Source organism: Mustela nigripes, chromosome 10, assembly GCF_022355385.1.
Source record: "Mustela nigripes isolate SB6536 chromosome 10, MUSNIG.SB6536, whole genome shotgun sequence".
Classification (NCBI taxonomy): domain Eukaryota; kingdom Metazoa; phylum Chordata; class Mammalia; order Carnivora; family Mustelidae; genus Mustela; species Mustela nigripes.
In genome coordinates this window covers 62,551,774-62,567,950 of record NC_081566.1, presented here as the reverse complement: position 1 = coordinate 62,567,950, position 16,177 = coordinate 62,551,774, and the positions used below count along the sequence as shown (strand labels likewise).

Genomic DNA, 16,177 nt, shown 5'->3' with positions numbered 1-16,177 from the left:
TTGTTAGGGGCTGTTTCAGGATTCCCAAGCAAAGCCCCTGTGACTCCAAGTTCCCAAACCCCTTGTTCTCATGCACCTTACTAGATATCCAAGATCTCAGCAGACGTCTGAATTTCTACACGCATAAGTGTAAATTGTTCCCGCCCCCAAGAGGCCTCACTTCTCTGCCCTTCCCATTCGAACGTTCTAAGAGACTCCGCCGCGCTCTCAGCCCCTTGCCCTCCACCTCCACCCACTGATCCTCAGGCTTCGGGGTTCCCGTATCTAGGAAATGAAGAATGAGGACGCCCCGGTAAAGATGAACTGCAGGTAAAAAGCGAACACTCCCGGAACATCATTTCGCTGTTTCTCTGAACCTCTAATTCAACCAGGCGTGCAGTATTTCCTCCGGCCACCTGCGCAAGTTCGGAGCTCGCCGGGGTCACGGGCCTCCGGGTCCCGCCTGCGGGTAGGACGAAGCGCCCCACGGAGGCCCTGGACGTCGGTGAGGTGCAGCCCGCGCCCCGGTGAGCGGCAGCCGGCTCTCGTTTCCGAAAATGCCAGGCTTAGATGCGAAGGGCCCAGGGCGAGACCCGACCCCCAAGGCCACTCCCTACAACACGGTTATCCAAACGCCAACAGGTCGCAGGACCCTGGGACGGGGCAAAGCCGGGGGCAGTGGCCCCCGGAGAAGAGGGAACGGAAGGCGCCGGGAGCAGCCCTCCGGGGCCTCCTGCCGTGCGGGCGCCGCCACAGGTGCACCGCGTCCCGAGGGCGCTCCGGAGACACAGGGCCTCGGAAGGGCCGCCAGGCGGGCCCGCCCTCCTCCCCTCGGCCTCCGGGCCCGCTCGGTGGGCCCCGCTCGGCCTCTGTCGCCCCCGCGCAGCGTCGCGCCGACACCCAGCCCCCGAGCCCCCATCCCCGGCTTTCTCCACTACCTTTGACCCGCGCGCTCTTGGTCTCGAACTTGGTTAGCATCCTTCAGGCCTCCGGCTCCGAGGCGCCGACCCAAGCCCCGCCACTCCCTGCTGCCCTTCGGCTCCCTCCACGTCAGCGCCGCGGCGCGGCCCCTCCCGGAAGCTCCCCGCGAACTTCCGGTCCCAGGAGCCCCGCCCCCGGGACCACAGAGACGACATCGGTGTTGGCCTAGAGAAGCCACTGCCGGACCAGAGGGGAGGGGAAGCTTCCGCTCAGCCGGGAGGCAAGATGGCCACGGCCGGGGGCGGCTCTGTGGCCGACCCGAGGAGTCGGAGTCTTCTTCGCCTTGTGTCTTTCTGCGTCCTGCTGGCAGGTGAGGCCTCCTCCGCCCGTGAGCTCTGCTGCGTCAGAGGAACCTCCCGAATCGGCCGGCCCGCGACTGCCGCCGTCCCCCCTCTGGTCCCCCCTGCCCCTGTCCCCGCGCCCAGTAAATCCTCTTTCTCTTTCGTTCCCACGACAGAAGTTCCCCCTTTTGCCTGGACGTGGCTTGAGGGTCCCTTCTCCCCCGCGACACAGGGGCTCCCCATTTCCTCCCCCGGGCCTCCTCTGGACTTCCAGCCTGACCCGCCCACTGCGCCGGCGGCCCGGTTCGCCCGCGGCCCCCGCCCCCGCCCCCTTGTCAGAAGACAGGTGTCGGGCAGCTCGGCTCGGTGCCCGCGCGGACGCTGTCGGCTGAGCGCGGCGCGGTTCGGCGGGCGCAGTGCGGCCCCGCTCGCCCCCGGCTCCGGGGCTTCCGCCGAAAACCCGCGTCCCTGTGCTTTGCCTCGGTTTGTCCTGTCAGTGAAGTGAGGCGAAGTGGGCGGTGGGAGCTCTTGACTGCTGAGACCGTGCAGCCGGGATTCAAGGAACTCGAGGCATTTACAGTGCACAGAAATGTTCGCTTACGCACCTCTTTGTCCTGCTGTAGGTCTTTCTAGTTGCTCGAGCCCTAAAATGCAGACGTGCCTGGGTCTGACTATGACCCTTCCTTCCCCTCAATTCATGTTGTCTTTAAAGAGCCCCAAAGGAGAGGCGCCTGGGGGGCTCAGTGTTAAGTATTGGCCTCTGGCTCAGGTCATGATCCCAGGGTCCTGGGATCCAGCCCGGCATCAGGCTCCCTGCTCTGCAGGGAACCTGCTTCTCCCTCTCCCAACCCTGCTTGCGATCCCTCTCTCACTGTCTCTGTCAAATAAAATCTTTTTTAAAAAGCATTGTATGTATTCATTTGACAGAGATCACAAGTAGGAAGAGAGAGAGGAGGAAGCAGGCTCCCTGCTGAGCAGAGAGCCAGACATGGGGCTCCATCCCAGGACCTGGGATCATGACGTGAGCCGAAGGCAGAGGCTTTAGCCCACTGAGCCACCCAGGCGCCCTGAATAAATAAATAAAATCTTAAATTAAAAAAAAATTCCCAGAGTCACCCCACGCCATAGCCACACACAAATGACCTATGGATGTTGCATTAAGTGACTCATCTGTGGCAAAAGATTTCTCCCAATTCTGTTCAGACTCCTGGAAAAATGTCTCAGACTTCTTATTGTAATCTCTGTCATTAGATTCCTCTTATCCTTTTATTAACCAGGTAGATATACACACACAAGGTGGAAGGCAGAGGTGTGCTCACCCAGGCTGCCAGAAGCAGGTACTTCCGAGGCTACATGCTTTTGCTTTAGGAAATGAAGTTTTCCTTCTTTTGCTTTTGACATAAGTTGCCCTAAGTGAAACTTGTAATAACTCCCTGTGGCACCTAGCTGTGTGCGTTCATTGACTCCAGTAATGTGTCCAGGAAGTGAGAAGAATTTTCCTTAGTCCCATTTTAGAAAGTATGGTACACCCAAGCCATGCAGCAAGTGAATGACTTGATAGTGCCAATGTCTGTCAGTGGTTTCTGACACTTGTCGTCTTCTGATCAGGTTTCTGCAGGGGAAATTCAGTGGAGAGGAAGATCTACATCTCCGTAAATAAAACAGCTCCTTGTGTCCGTCTGCTCAATGCGACACATCAGATCGGCTGCCAATGTGAGTTGAGGTTGGGATTTGTGTTTGTGGCCATTGACATTTCAGTCTGTGCCCTCGATATGAAGATCCGAGTTCTGCCTGAGAGTCTCAGCACCCAAGTCAGGCTGTGTGGGCAGAAGTTATAGAGAACTATTTGTCAAACCAGGAGAGATGGTCGTTAAGTGTTGCATACCTAAGCTGCTTCTAGTACAACTCGTTTAACTGCCACGACAGACCCATGAAATAGATTCTCTTATTATCCCTGTTTTACAAACGACAAAACTGAGACTGAGAGAAGCTGAATAACTTTTCCAAGGTCCTCATGAAACTAGCAATTAACTGATGAAACTAGCAATCGAGCCCCACAGTTCAAGTTCTAAGCCAGGACTCTTAACCATCTGCTAGTTAAAGTAGAAAACTACTGTTTTCTAAGGAGAAGGAAGCCTCGTATTCTGTGGAGCCCGCCATCACCCACTGTCTGAACAATCTTTTTGGAACTGGAACCGGCTCTCTTAAGGCAGGGGACTGTTTGTAGAGAAGGCACATGAGAAAGCCAAACAGTTGCAGGAGGAATTAGTAAAGCATTCGGATTTGTCTTTGTATGTTTTGTAAATGTGTTCCCAAAACAGCGTATCCTGACAGCACGGTTATAAAACTGTGCAAGGGGAGAAAGCAGTGGTGTGAAGGCCGGACCCCAGTCCCTCTGCGGCTTCACTTGTCTTCAGATTTTGTTCTCCCGTGAATAGTTCTGTCAGAAGGCAGTTGGGCAGTAAGCAGGAAACGTAGAGTCAGATCTTGAGAGTTTTTTAAAGTTTTATTTATTTGAGAGAGAGAGAGAGAGAGCAAGTGTACGTGAGCAGGGTTGGAGGTTCGTAGGAAGGGCAGAGTGAGAGGGGGGTGGCAGATTCCCTGCTCAACAGGGAACCGGATGAGGGACTCAATCCAAGGACGCTGAGACGAAGACCTGAGCCAAAGGCAGAGGCTTAACTGACTGAGCCACCCAGGTGCTCCAGATCTTTGTTTCTTCATCATCAAATTGGTCACGTCTGAATTTCAGTTTACACCTGCCAAGTGACTAAATTACACACGCACAAAGCTGAAAGTCAAACTCCCTTCTCTAGACTCTTACCAATGGCGGCTGAGTGAGCAGCGTGGTCCCAGCAGTGAGGACTGTGTGGTCGCCGGAAACCTTCCAGGCTGGCAGGAGGACACACACACCGGCAGTGAAGGGCTTGCTTAAGGTCCTTCCCGGAGCTATGCTCTGTGTTAATTGTGCCATGTCCTTGGTGCAGGAAGTTCTGGGGGTAGGTTAACTGGCTCCAAACGATTCCACATAAAATTTGACTTTGTCCTTAAACTGGGTTTGTGGGTGGCAGAGAGCTGGGTCCAGCATGGGCTGAGATCACACTTGCTGGTCTTGCTGGGACTCCACTCTGGTGCCAAGAGGCTCTGGTGACACGAGGGCCCCCATCCTCCTGGAGGTGTGCTCTCAGATAGCCTCTCTGGGAACGAGTCATTCTGCTTCATGTTCTTAGAGCAGCTCCGTGGGAAACAATAGCCTGTAGACATGAGCCAAGTTCCAGGACAGAGAAATGACAGGGGAGGGCTTGGGCTCTGGCCACTTCCTCGGGAAGAGCTTAACTCCTTTTCAATTTATTTCTAAGTCTTACTTCATATTTGTCCATCCTGAGCAGGCTACACCCTCTTTAATTAGGATTGCTAGCATGATAAACTTAAGGAGAAAAAGACGTGGGTTTGATTTCCTGACCATAATTCTCTCCTTCTATTGGCCCCTTTTAGTTAGTTATTTGTTTAAAGATTTTATTTTTAAGCAATGTCTACACCCAACACGGGGCTCGAACCTGCAACTCAGAGACCAAGAGTCATACCCTCTAGTGACTGAGCCAGCCAGGTGCCCCGTCGGCCCCTTTTAAAGTGCTCCAAGGGGGCTATGTGTAGGTTTCTTCCTTTTCCTCCTTTCTTTACTTTTTTAATCTGTCGCCACAGTATGAGACGAACAAGGGTGAAAAAGTTTCTCCTCATTGACGGCCCAGAGAAAGTGAGCAAGCTACTCCAGACGACATAGCCACCAGCTGGAACCCAGGTCAGAATGCAGGTGTTTCGGTCCAGTGTCCTGGCTCGGCTTTCCCTGTGCTCCTTGGAGCTGCAGTGAAACATGTTTTGTTCCCAGAACAGCTCTTCCTTTCTGCACGTTTTGTGTGGCAAGGACTCCTGCCTTTCATTGGACCGAGAGCCGCCATTGGTAGCTAGATCTTTATTAAAGTTATTCCAGATTCTGATACTACTCTAAAGTTTATTATTTTCACTATCACCAGGAATTTCTTAGGTACTTACTCTCTGTAAGATGTAGCTGAAGGTTGGGTACTTGCTTCCATGTCTAGATTTTACCAAATCTCATGGAAGAAACCTTCTTCTTGGCTGACAGTCGGGATATGCTTAAGGTTTTGCACAAGTTAGAGATATTTCACTGCCTTGACCTCGAACCGTAATTCTCACGACTGGCTCTATGTAATAAAGAACCATATGAGGGGTACCTGGATGGCACAGTTGGTTAAGCGTCTGACTCTCGGTTTCCACTCGGGCTATGAGCTCAGCATCATTAGATCAAGCCCCATGTCAGGGTCTGAGCCCAGCGCAGAGTCTGCCTGAGGGTTCTCTCTCCTCTCCCTCTGCCCCTCCCGCTCATACACGCTCTTTCTGTCTCTCTATACTAAGTGACTCTTAAAACAACAATAATAATGGCTGTCTGCAGCAGGTTTGGAAAGTGGACATTCAGGGGCCTCGCCTGTAGAGATTTAGTGGATCTAAGGCCCGCGTATCTGTATTTTTTAAAACTCGAGAGTGATACACAGCAAGGGTCAAGAACTACAGCTCTGAGACAATATCCGAATAACACGTCCAATTTTCTGTGGGGAGAAGGCTTGTGGGGAGACCGTGGGATGTCTCTTCATGGATCACTAGGGACTTGACGGGCATTTGGGACTATGAACCCTCCATCCTCTACTGTGGTGCTTCCCAGTCTTTGTCATTCATGAGACACATAGAAAATGTTACTTGGGTGGCATCCTGGTATGTACGGAAATGGATGCTATTTGTAGGCCTCCTAGGCTAAGGGGGATGAGTTTGCTCCGAGCTGGGAGTGACCAGCCTAGGGTCTTTGGAAAACCTGGGTCTCCAGAAATGAGGGGGGGTCAATATCAGCTCATCATTAATCCAGCAAGCCCCATCAGTTGGGAAGGTGTAGAGACCCCAAGGTTCTTTATTAATCTTACCCAAAACTGGCTGAAAGCAAAGTAAAATCATTCCCAATTAGGGCAGAGGAGTGGATACCCAGGAGTTCTCCTGAAGCCAAGGGAGTCTACACATGTGTTCTCACAAAGGAAGATTCAGTGCTAGAACTCTGAGCGAGGGATCTAGAACCTGCCATTTCCTGGAGAAAATACAGTTTGAGAACTTTGGTGTCTGCTGTCCTAGAAATTTGTTTGTACGCCCACACTTACAGTTGAGGGTTGCGTGCAAGAAAATGATCATGTAACTTTTCCGAGATTTAGTGAATAAAGCCTCTAGTGTGTAGATTTCTTGGGCTCTCTTGTCCCCCAGTCAGGCCCACCAGCTGGTGGCCCTCAGATGGAGCTGGGTGACTCAGCCTTCGGTTCAAGTCTGGGTCTGGAGATGGCGGCATCCACCCAGTGTCCTGAGCCAGGTTTGGGGGATAAATGATCTGCAGAATCAGGCAGAGTCAGAATTGTCAACTGTGGGAGCTTTACTGTGACCCATTCTGTCCTGGCAGCTTCCGTCAGTGGGGACACAGGGGTCATCCACGTGGTGGAGAAGGAAGAGGACCTGCAGTGGGTGTTGACCGACGGCCCCAACCCCCCTTATGTGGTTCTGCTGGAGGGCGCACTCTTCACCAGGTGAGGGCTGTGTGTGCCTGCTGGGAAGACACAGCAGAGAGGGGAGGGTTTGGAGGACCATCCTCACATCTGTGAATAGAAACTTCCCTTGGCCGCCCTGGTCTGATCAGGGAAGGGGGCAGGGTGGTGGGACTGAGTCTCAGAAGACACATCCACCATCAGGGGAATCATGTTGGTGACCTCATAGATAGAGCTCCAGGGAGTAAAGACCCCAGGGAGGAAGGAGGGGTCCCTAGGGTGAGATTAAGCCCTGAGCTCCGGTTGGGTCATCAGCTTCACTTAGGAGTTAGAGATGGAGAAGCAAGAAAGGAGGCAACAGCTGTGGCGGTTTTTGTTTGTCCTAATTTTTTAAGTGTATAGTTGACAAACAACATTACATTAGTTACAGGGCTACAAGGAGTCAGTGGGTTGGGTTCCATTAGTTCCCCATTTGTTTCCATCCTTGGGCAGATATTGGGACACTAATAACCTTCCCACCTTCCTTCCTGGCCTCCCTGTTTCAGGAATCTGATGGAGAAACTAAAGGGGAGAACCAGCCGCATCGCTGGCCTGGCCGTGTCCTTGGCCAAGCCCAACCCCGCATCCGGCTTCTCTCCTAGTGTGCCGTGTCCCAATGATGGGTTTGGTAAGAGCTCCAAAGGATCAGGGGACATCCCATCACCCAGAGCTCACTGCTGCTTCAGCGTCATGTCTTTGGAGGGGTTGGGGGTACGCATCTGTCTGGACGTCTGTCTGTGCGTCTGTTTGTATGTAGGGGAGCAGCTGACTCCCAAACAGAAGATGGTGTTTCTTAGCGTCAGTCATGCCTTCCATCTGCTGCTTCCCCTTCTTCCCCTTTCTGTCACGAGCTCCGTCCCTCATCAGCCAGCCGCGGGCTCCCTGCTCCCACTGTCTGTTTTACTCTAAGTGGTGACAGGTTGATGCTTGCTTCTCTGAGCCCCCCTTTCCTTTGGAACTCTTGGTCCCAACCCAGTGATATCCTAGCCCTCCTCCCTCGCTGGGTCCCTGAGCGCTCGGAGTCCCAGCAGTCTGTCCCCTATCCACCCCCACAGGCATTTACTCCAACTCCTATGGGCCGGAATTTGCTCACTGCAGAGAAATCCAGTGGAACCCCCTGGGAGATGGTTTGGCTTATGAAGACTTCAGTTTCCCCATCTTCCTTCTTGAAGATGAGAATGAAACCAAGGTCATCAAGCAGGTAATGACTGCCAGCTCCTAGCAATTCTAGTTCCAAAGAGCAGCTTTGTAGGCGCTTCTCCTGTTCGGAGGGACCTCATCTCCCAGCACGCCCACTGAAAGACAGTTGCTCCAAGAAGAGCCAACACCTGTATTTTTCTCACATTTCCCTTCCCATTTCTATCCTGCCTGCTCTTACAGTGTTGACAGTTCAGGCTGGAAGAAAATAGAAACAGTATTTGCTGTGAAGTGAGGTGTGGAGCCCTGGATAGGAGCCGCGAACATGGTAGAAAGAGCGTCAGACTAGGCGTTGAGAGAGTCAGAGACCTCTGACGTTCTTTTTCAGTTCCGGCCAGTTGCTAATTCTGGTCTAGCTTCTTTGTGCTGACACGCAGGGCAATTAGGAGATTTGTTCCATAGTTTCACAGCGATGTCTAAGTGGTCTTGAATTTGTTCTTTGATCCTTGGTTCACTGCTCTGTACATCAGATCGCTTTAAGAACTTGAGCCAGGCCATTTGGGATGGGGTGGTGTCGTCCACCCCAACTAAGGCATTGAGCCTGTGGCTGTTTGGTGAGGTTTTCTCTTGGACCTTGTACACGCTGGGTTTGTACCAGGATAACTAGCTCAGGGACAGATGTGACAGTGGCTTCCTGACGGGGCTGGGCCCTCTTTCTGGGATGTCTGGGCAGGACTCCATGCGAGCTGCCTCCGTGGGGTCTGTCTCCCTCCCTAGTGCTATCGCGATCACAACCTGAGTCCGAACGGCTCAGCGCCTGCCTTCCCGCTGTGCGCCATGCAGCTCTTCTCCCACATGCACGCTGTCCTCAGCACGGTCACCTGCATGCGACGCAGCTCCATCCAGAGCACCTTCAGCATCAACCCAGGTAGGCCAGGTCTAAGGCCCGCCGGGGACACTGGGGGGCTGGGGAGCGTGGGAGGGACAACTGCAGGCAGGGAGCGTGCGGTGGCAGATGCAGAAATGATTCTGAACAGCTGAGGCCACTAGTCCCTGAAGTGGGCAGAGCAGAGAAACCAACCTTGAGCAGCGGAGACAGGAGAGGATTCCCAGGCCCACGGGGCAGTGGGCGGAGGAGTCTTCCATGCCGTGTCTGGGGCTGCGGCGTCCCTTATGCCTGTTGCTGTCTCCCGTGTCCTGCTCAGAAATCGTCTGTGACCCCCTGTCCGACTACAACGTATGGAGCATGCTGAAGCCTATAAATATGTCTGGGATGTTAGAACCCGATGACAAGGTTGTGGTTGCTGCGACCCGGGTGAGTGTTGGCCCCTGGTCAGGGTGGACGGGGCTGGTCCCCGATGGGCTGGCAGGCCTCGTGCGGGCTCGGGTTTCCGGCTTGCTATGGTGGGGAGCCTCCGTGGAGAGGGATCTGGGCTCTGGGCCTCCCCAGCTTAGCCATCATCCCAGCCTATGAACATTCTCTTGGCTAGAATAGGTTCGGGGGCCTGGGGCCTTGTCCTAATGGCCATTTTCAAAGCCTGCCTCCCCTGCCTTTTCTGCTGTGCCCAGCTGGACAGTCGTTCCTTTTTCTGGAATGTGGCCCCAGGGGCTGAAAGTGCCGTGGCCTCCTTCGTCACTCAGCTAGCTGCTGCTGAAGCTCTGCAGAAGGCCCCTGATGTGGCCACCCTTCCCCGCAATGTCATGTTCGTCTTCTTCCAAGGGGTAAGGAAGCACTCTGGCTAAGGTGGAATGGGGGGGAGGGGCGGCAGGCAGGGCCAGTGGGGGCGTGGCTCTTGTCTGGGGACGATCTGGGCACTTGATGTAGGTGGTTATTCAGCAGAGAGCATCTGGATGTAACTCCATGTGTCTCCCCTTAGAGTCCCACATTTTCGGAAGCTTTTGCACCCTGACATGAAATCGCTGTGCTGCAGTCCCCTTGTCCCCTGCCCGTTACTTTTATTCTCTCAACCTTTTCACTGCCACTCCCACCCAAGGGCCCTGAGGCCCCTGGCTCTCCCCACTGCCACCACAGCCTGGCCCTGGAATCAGGGAACAGCAGCCGTGGCTGAGTGGGCAGAGGGGAGGGAGAGGCAAGGAGCAGGCACGTAACAGCTGATGTTCGCCTCGGGCCTTTGCCGAGGCTGCTCTCCCGTTTCTGGGCTCGAGAAGTCCTGTGATACCCACGTGTGAGGGATGGTCACAGCTGGGAGGCGGGGTAGGAAGGAGGGCGGAGTCACGTGACTGCGTGAGCTGGCCGGCAATTGTGATGACATGGGACAGTAGCCTTCATGCCTTGACCCTGACTCTTGGGAATCTCTGTTCCGTTTCCCACCCATCTCTACCCTCAGGAAACCTTTGACTACATTGGCAGCTCAAGAATGGTCTACGACATGGAGAAGGGCAAGTTTCCTGTGCAGTTAGAGAACATCGAGTCATTCGTGGAGCTGGGACAGGTGTGCAGCGTGTGTCCTCACCCCTTCCCTCCTCCTTCACGCTGCCGCCTCTGTGTCCTGTTGTCCCCGCTGCTGGTGCCGCCACCTCTCCCCCTGACTTTTCTCTGACCTTACGCCTTTCTCCCGGGTACGGGCCACAGTGGACACCAGTGATACGTGTTGCGTCTTCATCCTCCCCCAGGTGGCCTTAAGAAATTCACTAGAGCTTTGGATGCACACAGACCCCATGTCTCAGAAAAATGGGTCCATACAGAATCAGGTAATCTGAGCATCTTTCCTCCTCACTTCCTGTTTCATCAGCTTACCATATGGGCACCCCTCACCCGAGCCCTATCCCCTGCACCAGCCCTCAGGACCGTGAGACAGGACCTCAGGTTAGGTACCAGCTAAAGGATGGCCAGCATGGCTGTTTCCGCTTCCCAGGAAGAGCTGTGAGCACAGCTCGTGTGTTGGTTTCCTGGGACGGGCAGTTCTCTGACTCCGTGCCTAGCGGTGGACGGGGGAGCGACTAGCTCCTTTCTCTCTGCTGCCACACTGGCCTGCTGGTCCAGGCTGCCCTGCCCGATGCCCAGCTGCTTCAGACTCTCTACCCAGATTGTCTTCAGCATTCCTCACCACTTGCTCAAGACCTTCCTCAATCTCAGGGTCCAGCTTTAGGCCTGTTTTACTCATGAGGTGGTCTTCCTGCCCTTCCGGTGTCCGTGCACCCCACCCCCGCTCTGGGCTCCCGTGTGGCAACCCGTGCGGTTTTGTGGGAGCGATTTGCTCTTCTAATTCTGCACAAGTAGGAAGTTGAGCATCTAGTGAGACTAAGACAGTGTGAGCCGCAGGACACTCAGCCTCAGTTCCCAAGGGCTTGAGGAACTGGGGTGCAGGAGGCCTGGGGGCATCTCCCAAGACTCGAGGGAGATGGCCCTGTGGTCCTGGAAGAGACCTCCGGCCACCCCGAGCTAACCCATTCCTGCAGGTAGAGGCCCTCCTGAGCACCCTGGAGAGGAGCGGAGCCGGCGTCCCCGCCGTGGCCCTCCGGAGGCTGAAGCAGTCCCAGCCCCTCCCGCCGTCTTCCCTGCAGCGCTTCCTGCGGGCTCGGAACGTCTCCGGCGTTGTCCTCGCGGACCACTCCACCGTCTTCCATAACCGGTAAGAGTCCCCGAGGCCGCCGCCTCGTTCCGGGAGAGAATCTACGCTGTAGTCTGGGGTCTGTGGCGGGGGGATGTCTCTGTGTCCAGAAAGAGCCCCACCCTCCCCTGCCCCCACAGCATCCTCTTCAGAGCTCAGGTCGATTCGTGTCTTCTTCTCAGTAGCCTGCTCACCTCCAGGCCAGGCGCCTCATCTGACGTGGCATCTTGGAGAACAGGCCCCGCTCAGCCTTCGCTGGCCCAGAGCATCCTTGCTCAGCCAGCCTCGCCCCGCTCTCCGGAGGCCTGGGTCCCCAGGGCTGCCAGCAGAGGGCAGCACCTCTCGCAGGAGCTGGCCGTTGGGGGGCTGCCCCAGGGTGCTGTGCCGGGTGTGCAGATAGAACTCGTGCTCTGAAGTGTACCGTGTGCCTGCCGTTGGGGTAAAAGTGTCCCCTCCAGATGAAGGGACTCCAGAGAGAAGGGGTGAGGCCCTGTCGGTCACATCTCTCCTGGTCCTGGGCACCCCAGACTGCCCCTAACTGCAGCCCTAGGCTATCGGGGGACTTCTCACTGGGGCCGGATTGCTAGGCCCCCAGCTCCCCTTCCCTCTGCCATGAGACCAAACGGGTTTCTGAGTAAAAACACTTAAGTTTCAGTTCTCTGACTCCAGCCAGGGAGGACTTTCTCATTTATTTGGGTGCAGAGATGCTTCCAGAGCTCAGGTCAGCACTCTCCTCCCTGTCTGACCTCCGCAGCACCTTGGGGTCAAGATGGTCATTTGCACACGTTCAGCCTCGCTCCTGTGGGGGCCAGCGTATGTCAGGGCTGAAGGCTAGAAGTGCTCTGCTGGGCTTCAGAGCCCACATATGCCTGGGCTCCCCGAGGACCTGGTGCGGTGCGGTGCGTTGCATCTGGGAGCAGACCCGCTCAGCTCCCTCTGCCCCAGCCCACCCTCAATGCCGACGTTTGTTGGAAGCGCCGCGCGAAAGCTCTAGTGATAGCGCGCGTGCTCCCAGAAAGTCCTCTCAGCCGTCCCGCAAGCACGTCTGCAGCCCAAGCAGAGGGGGAGAGCGTCTCTTCCGTTTGAGGCTTCCCGGGAAGGGGGCCTCCTGCATTCCTGATCTCATTTGCCTTTTCTCGCGTGTTGTTAGGAGGGTCCTTGTATTGAATTGCTCCTCTCCCGTCTCCCGGCCCCCACGCTGTCTTCGATGTGGAACCCTCGTGCTCTCTTCCCTTCCTCGGAGGATGAAAAGAGAGAGGCTCCTGCAGGAGGGGCCTGGGAGGGGGGCTAGGGCAGGGCGCTGGCCGCGGGTGGCCGAGGCTCACGGCGCCTCTCCCGGCAGCTATTACCAGAGCATTTACGACACTGCGGAGAACATCAACGTCAGCTACCCCGAGTGGCAGAGCCCCGAGGAGGACCTGAACTTCGTGACAGACACTGCCAAGGTAGCACTCACCTGGGCGGGGAGCACAGTGAAGCTGCTAAGAGGTTAGAAGAGGTGCGCCATTCAGCCCCTTCCTCGCCGCCGCAGGCTCTGGCAGATGTGGCCACAGTGCTGGCACGTGCGCTGTACCAGCTCGCAGGAGGGACCAACTTCACCGATGCCATCCGGGCTGATGCCCACACGGTAGGGACAGGCGGACCCTGCCTCCTCGCCAGCCCTGTGCCTGCAGCAGCCTGCCCCATCCTCGTGCCACTGTCTCTTCTCCCAAACCTGGGAGCGCACGTGGGTGGAGCTCCCCGCGCCCCCCAGAGCCGGCCCCTGCCTCCCCAGCCCCTGGCCCACAACAGGGTTTCCCTGGAGAACGCTCCCTGGGCTCTGGATCTCCAGATTGTTGCTTCTCGCTGCCCCAATCCTAGGTCACCCGCCTGCTCTATGGGTTCCTGGTCAGAGCCAACAATTCCTGGTTCCAGTCTGTCCTCCGGCAGGACCTAAGGTCCTACTTGGGTAAGCACGTGCTGTGGGAATGGCACCCTTGGCCAAGGCAAGGGATCGAGAGAGACCATCTTGGTTTAATCCTTTTTTTTTCTCCTTTTCTGTTTTGTCCTTTTCTTCCCCTCTGTTTGCCTTTCCGTCTCCTGATGTATCGGACCCATTCTCTTAACCTTCTGTTCTGGGGCCCTGCCAACCTCGGGCTCCTCTGTCTCACACCCACACCCGCCTCCCACCCTCCAAACCCTCCCTCCCCTGCGGCCTCCGCTCAGGCGATGGGCCTCTTCAGCACTACATCGCCGTCTCCAGCCCCACCAACACCACTTACGTGGTGCAGTACGCCTTGGCAAACCTGACTGGCCAGGTGGTCGACCTTACCCGAGAGCAGTGCCAGGATCCAAGTAAAGTCCCCAGTGAAAACAAGGATGTGAGTGGTAGTGGGTGTGGGAGGTGCCCCGAGGGCCTCTTTCCCCTGGGGAAGTTGGAGAATGTCCTGGGCCCGGCCGGACCCAAGGGGCTGGGATGGAGAGGCTGCCGTGCCTTAAACGCGAGTGTTGGAGAGGCAGTAGCCTGGGTGGAAGCAGACCCATCTAAGAGAGGATCGCCTCGGCCCCACTCCATGGCCTGTCTTCCCGTGCAGCTGTACGAGTACGCGTGGGTCCAGGGCCCTCTGAATTCCAATGAGACGGACCGGCTGCCCCACTGTGTGCGTTCCACGGCGCGACTGGCCAGGGCCCTGTCCCCCGCCTTTGAGCTGAGGCAGTGGGGCTCCACCGAGTACTCCACGTGGACGGAGAGCCGCTGGAAAGACATCCGGGCCCGCATCTTTCTGATAGCCAGCAGAGAGCTGGAGGTGAGCCGGGAGGGGCCGGGCGGGGCTTCCCTTGCGGCTGCTGCCTCTTCCCTCGCACCCCCTCCCGTCTCCCATTTGGCCCAGATGTGCCACAGAAACCACCTGTGACTCTGTCCCTTGTCAGCCGGCATGCCCCGTTAGGAAGCCTGTCTTCACGAGAGTCTGGGTCTGTACTCATGCTGGAGTGAGGCTCCCACGGAGACCCACGGAGGTGCTCCTCTGCCGGGGACCCCCCGCAGCTCCACTCCCAGCCAGCGGTGCCCCACCTGCTGCTCCTGGGATATGGACAGGGTCCCCCATTTCTTGAGCATCTGTCATGAGGAAACCAGTGATGTAATTGCCACCAGAGTCAAAAGTCATGGATCCTCACTTCAGGATGCTTAAACTCTAACTCAGGCAAGGGGGAAAGAAGAGCAGAGACTCTTTACTTCTCTTTCCAAACGGAGAGACTGGGTCTCCCAGTTGGGAAGATGTTGCCTCTGATTGCCCCAGACTTGGCGCTCAGAGCCAGGTCCAGAACTCAGAGCAAACTGGCTTGAGTTCTGAGAGCACCTCTGCCCTCCCCGCCCCTTCCCTGCCCCCCGCCCGCAGTTCGTCACGCTGATGGTGGGCTTCGGCATCCTCGTCTTCTCTCTCGCCGTCACCTACTGCATCAACGCCAAGGCCGACGTCCTTTTCATCGCCCCCCGGGAGCCCGGAGCTGTGTCTTACTGAAGAGGAACCTGGCTTTCCCTGCCAGCTCTACTGTTCATGTCCTAGATCATGTGTCCCATGGGGACATAAACCACTAGTTTGTCACTGGAACCTCTCTGGGCCTGCTCAGACTGGAATTAATGTAAAGAAGTGCAACCGCCCAAAAGAAGGGAGGGAGAAGCAAGTCACCTGTCCTCTCCAGCTCCCCCTGCCCATCTCCCCTTCCATGGTTGGTCCTCACCCCTGCCAGATTCTGGAATGGCAAATAGAAGCTTCCTGCTCCTGTTCGACTCCTAGCTGCGCCCCCTCACTCACTTTCTTCAGGGTCCCTCCTCTGCCCTCCGTCCTCCCCAGGACCACCCTCTGCTCCCCAACCCACCCCGTTTCTAACCATTTCCTGTTTGCTCACTGGGAGGGACAGGAAGGCCAGATGCCAGGGGCAAACTGCGAGGAAGCCCTAAGGAGCAGGCCAGGCCGTCTGGGGCCCTCGCCTGCTGTCTCCCTCCTGCTCTCCTGTCCCCAGACCCTTCGGTGGCCCAGCAGGGGGTGGGCTGCTGGGTGGTGGTCCACCTCCAGCCACAGCGCTCATTGTGATTTTACGAAGCTGTAATATCTATTTTTGTTTTCTCTTTTCCGTGTGTGTGTGTGTGCGCGCGTGCGTGTGTGTAAATATATAAATAGCAAGTTTCATTAAAATAGGCTGTCCCACGTGACCTGTACGTGTTCTTCCGCACCCTCGCGTTCGGTGACCGCGACCAGAAGTCATGAAATTGTTACCTCACGTGCTCTCTTTGGGTCTCTGGGGGCTCAAGGAGTGCGGCTCTGTCAGAAGCGGTGGAAGTCCTCCCAGCAGGCTCCCGGGGCGCCTTGGAGCCCTGGCTTCCCTCTTGCAAGAGCCCCGTTAGCCTCGTTTCCCGCTTCGTGTCGGACAGGCGCGTCCTCGTTCACTGCGAGACGCCAGCTCGGGTGCGGGAGTGAGGGGACCGGCCCTCGGGGAGAGACTGGTGGGCGGTGGATCTGGAGCGCTCGGACAGCATGTGGCAGGCTTCAGGGCCCTGGGGACGTCTGGAAAGGCCACCCAGAGTGGGGAGGCATCTGAGTTTCAGTCTGGAGTTCAGCGGTGG

General features: G+C 56.4%; 2 protein-coding genes across 2 annotated transcripts in view; one reads left to right on the top strand and one right to left on the bottom strand.

Annotated features, from left to right (window-relative positions):
* The window catches only part of COPA (COPI coat complex subunit alpha), a 45,054-nt gene extending 44,004 nt beyond the window's left edge, over positions 1-1,050 (bottom strand). Inside the window, exon 1 of the mRNA XM_059413522.1 lies at positions 918-1,050. Coding sequence (XP_059269505.1) covers positions 918-957 — 40 coding nt within the window. The 5' untranslated portion in view covers positions 958-1,050. The remainder of the gene's footprint in view (positions 1-917) is intronic.
* An 87-nt stretch (positions 1,051-1,137) lies between these two features.
* Positions 1,138-15,766, top strand: NCSTN (nicastrin). Its single transcript, XM_059413523.1, has 17 exons — positions 1,138-1,270; positions 2,850-2,954; positions 6,745-6,868; positions 7,372-7,493; positions 7,921-8,066; positions 8,780-8,930; positions 9,208-9,317; positions 9,572-9,724; positions 10,351-10,455; positions 10,637-10,714; positions 11,423-11,595; positions 12,917-13,019; positions 13,106-13,201; positions 13,435-13,522; positions 13,780-13,934; positions 14,148-14,360; positions 14,952-15,766. Exons 1-17 carry the CDS (start codon positions 1,186-1,188, stop codon positions 15,072-15,074), a joined length of 2,130 nt encoding a protein of 709 aa, XP_059269506.1. The 5' UTR covers positions 1,138-1,185; the 3' UTR covers positions 15,075-15,766.
* The last annotated feature ends 411 nt before the right edge of the window (positions 15,767-16,177 follow it).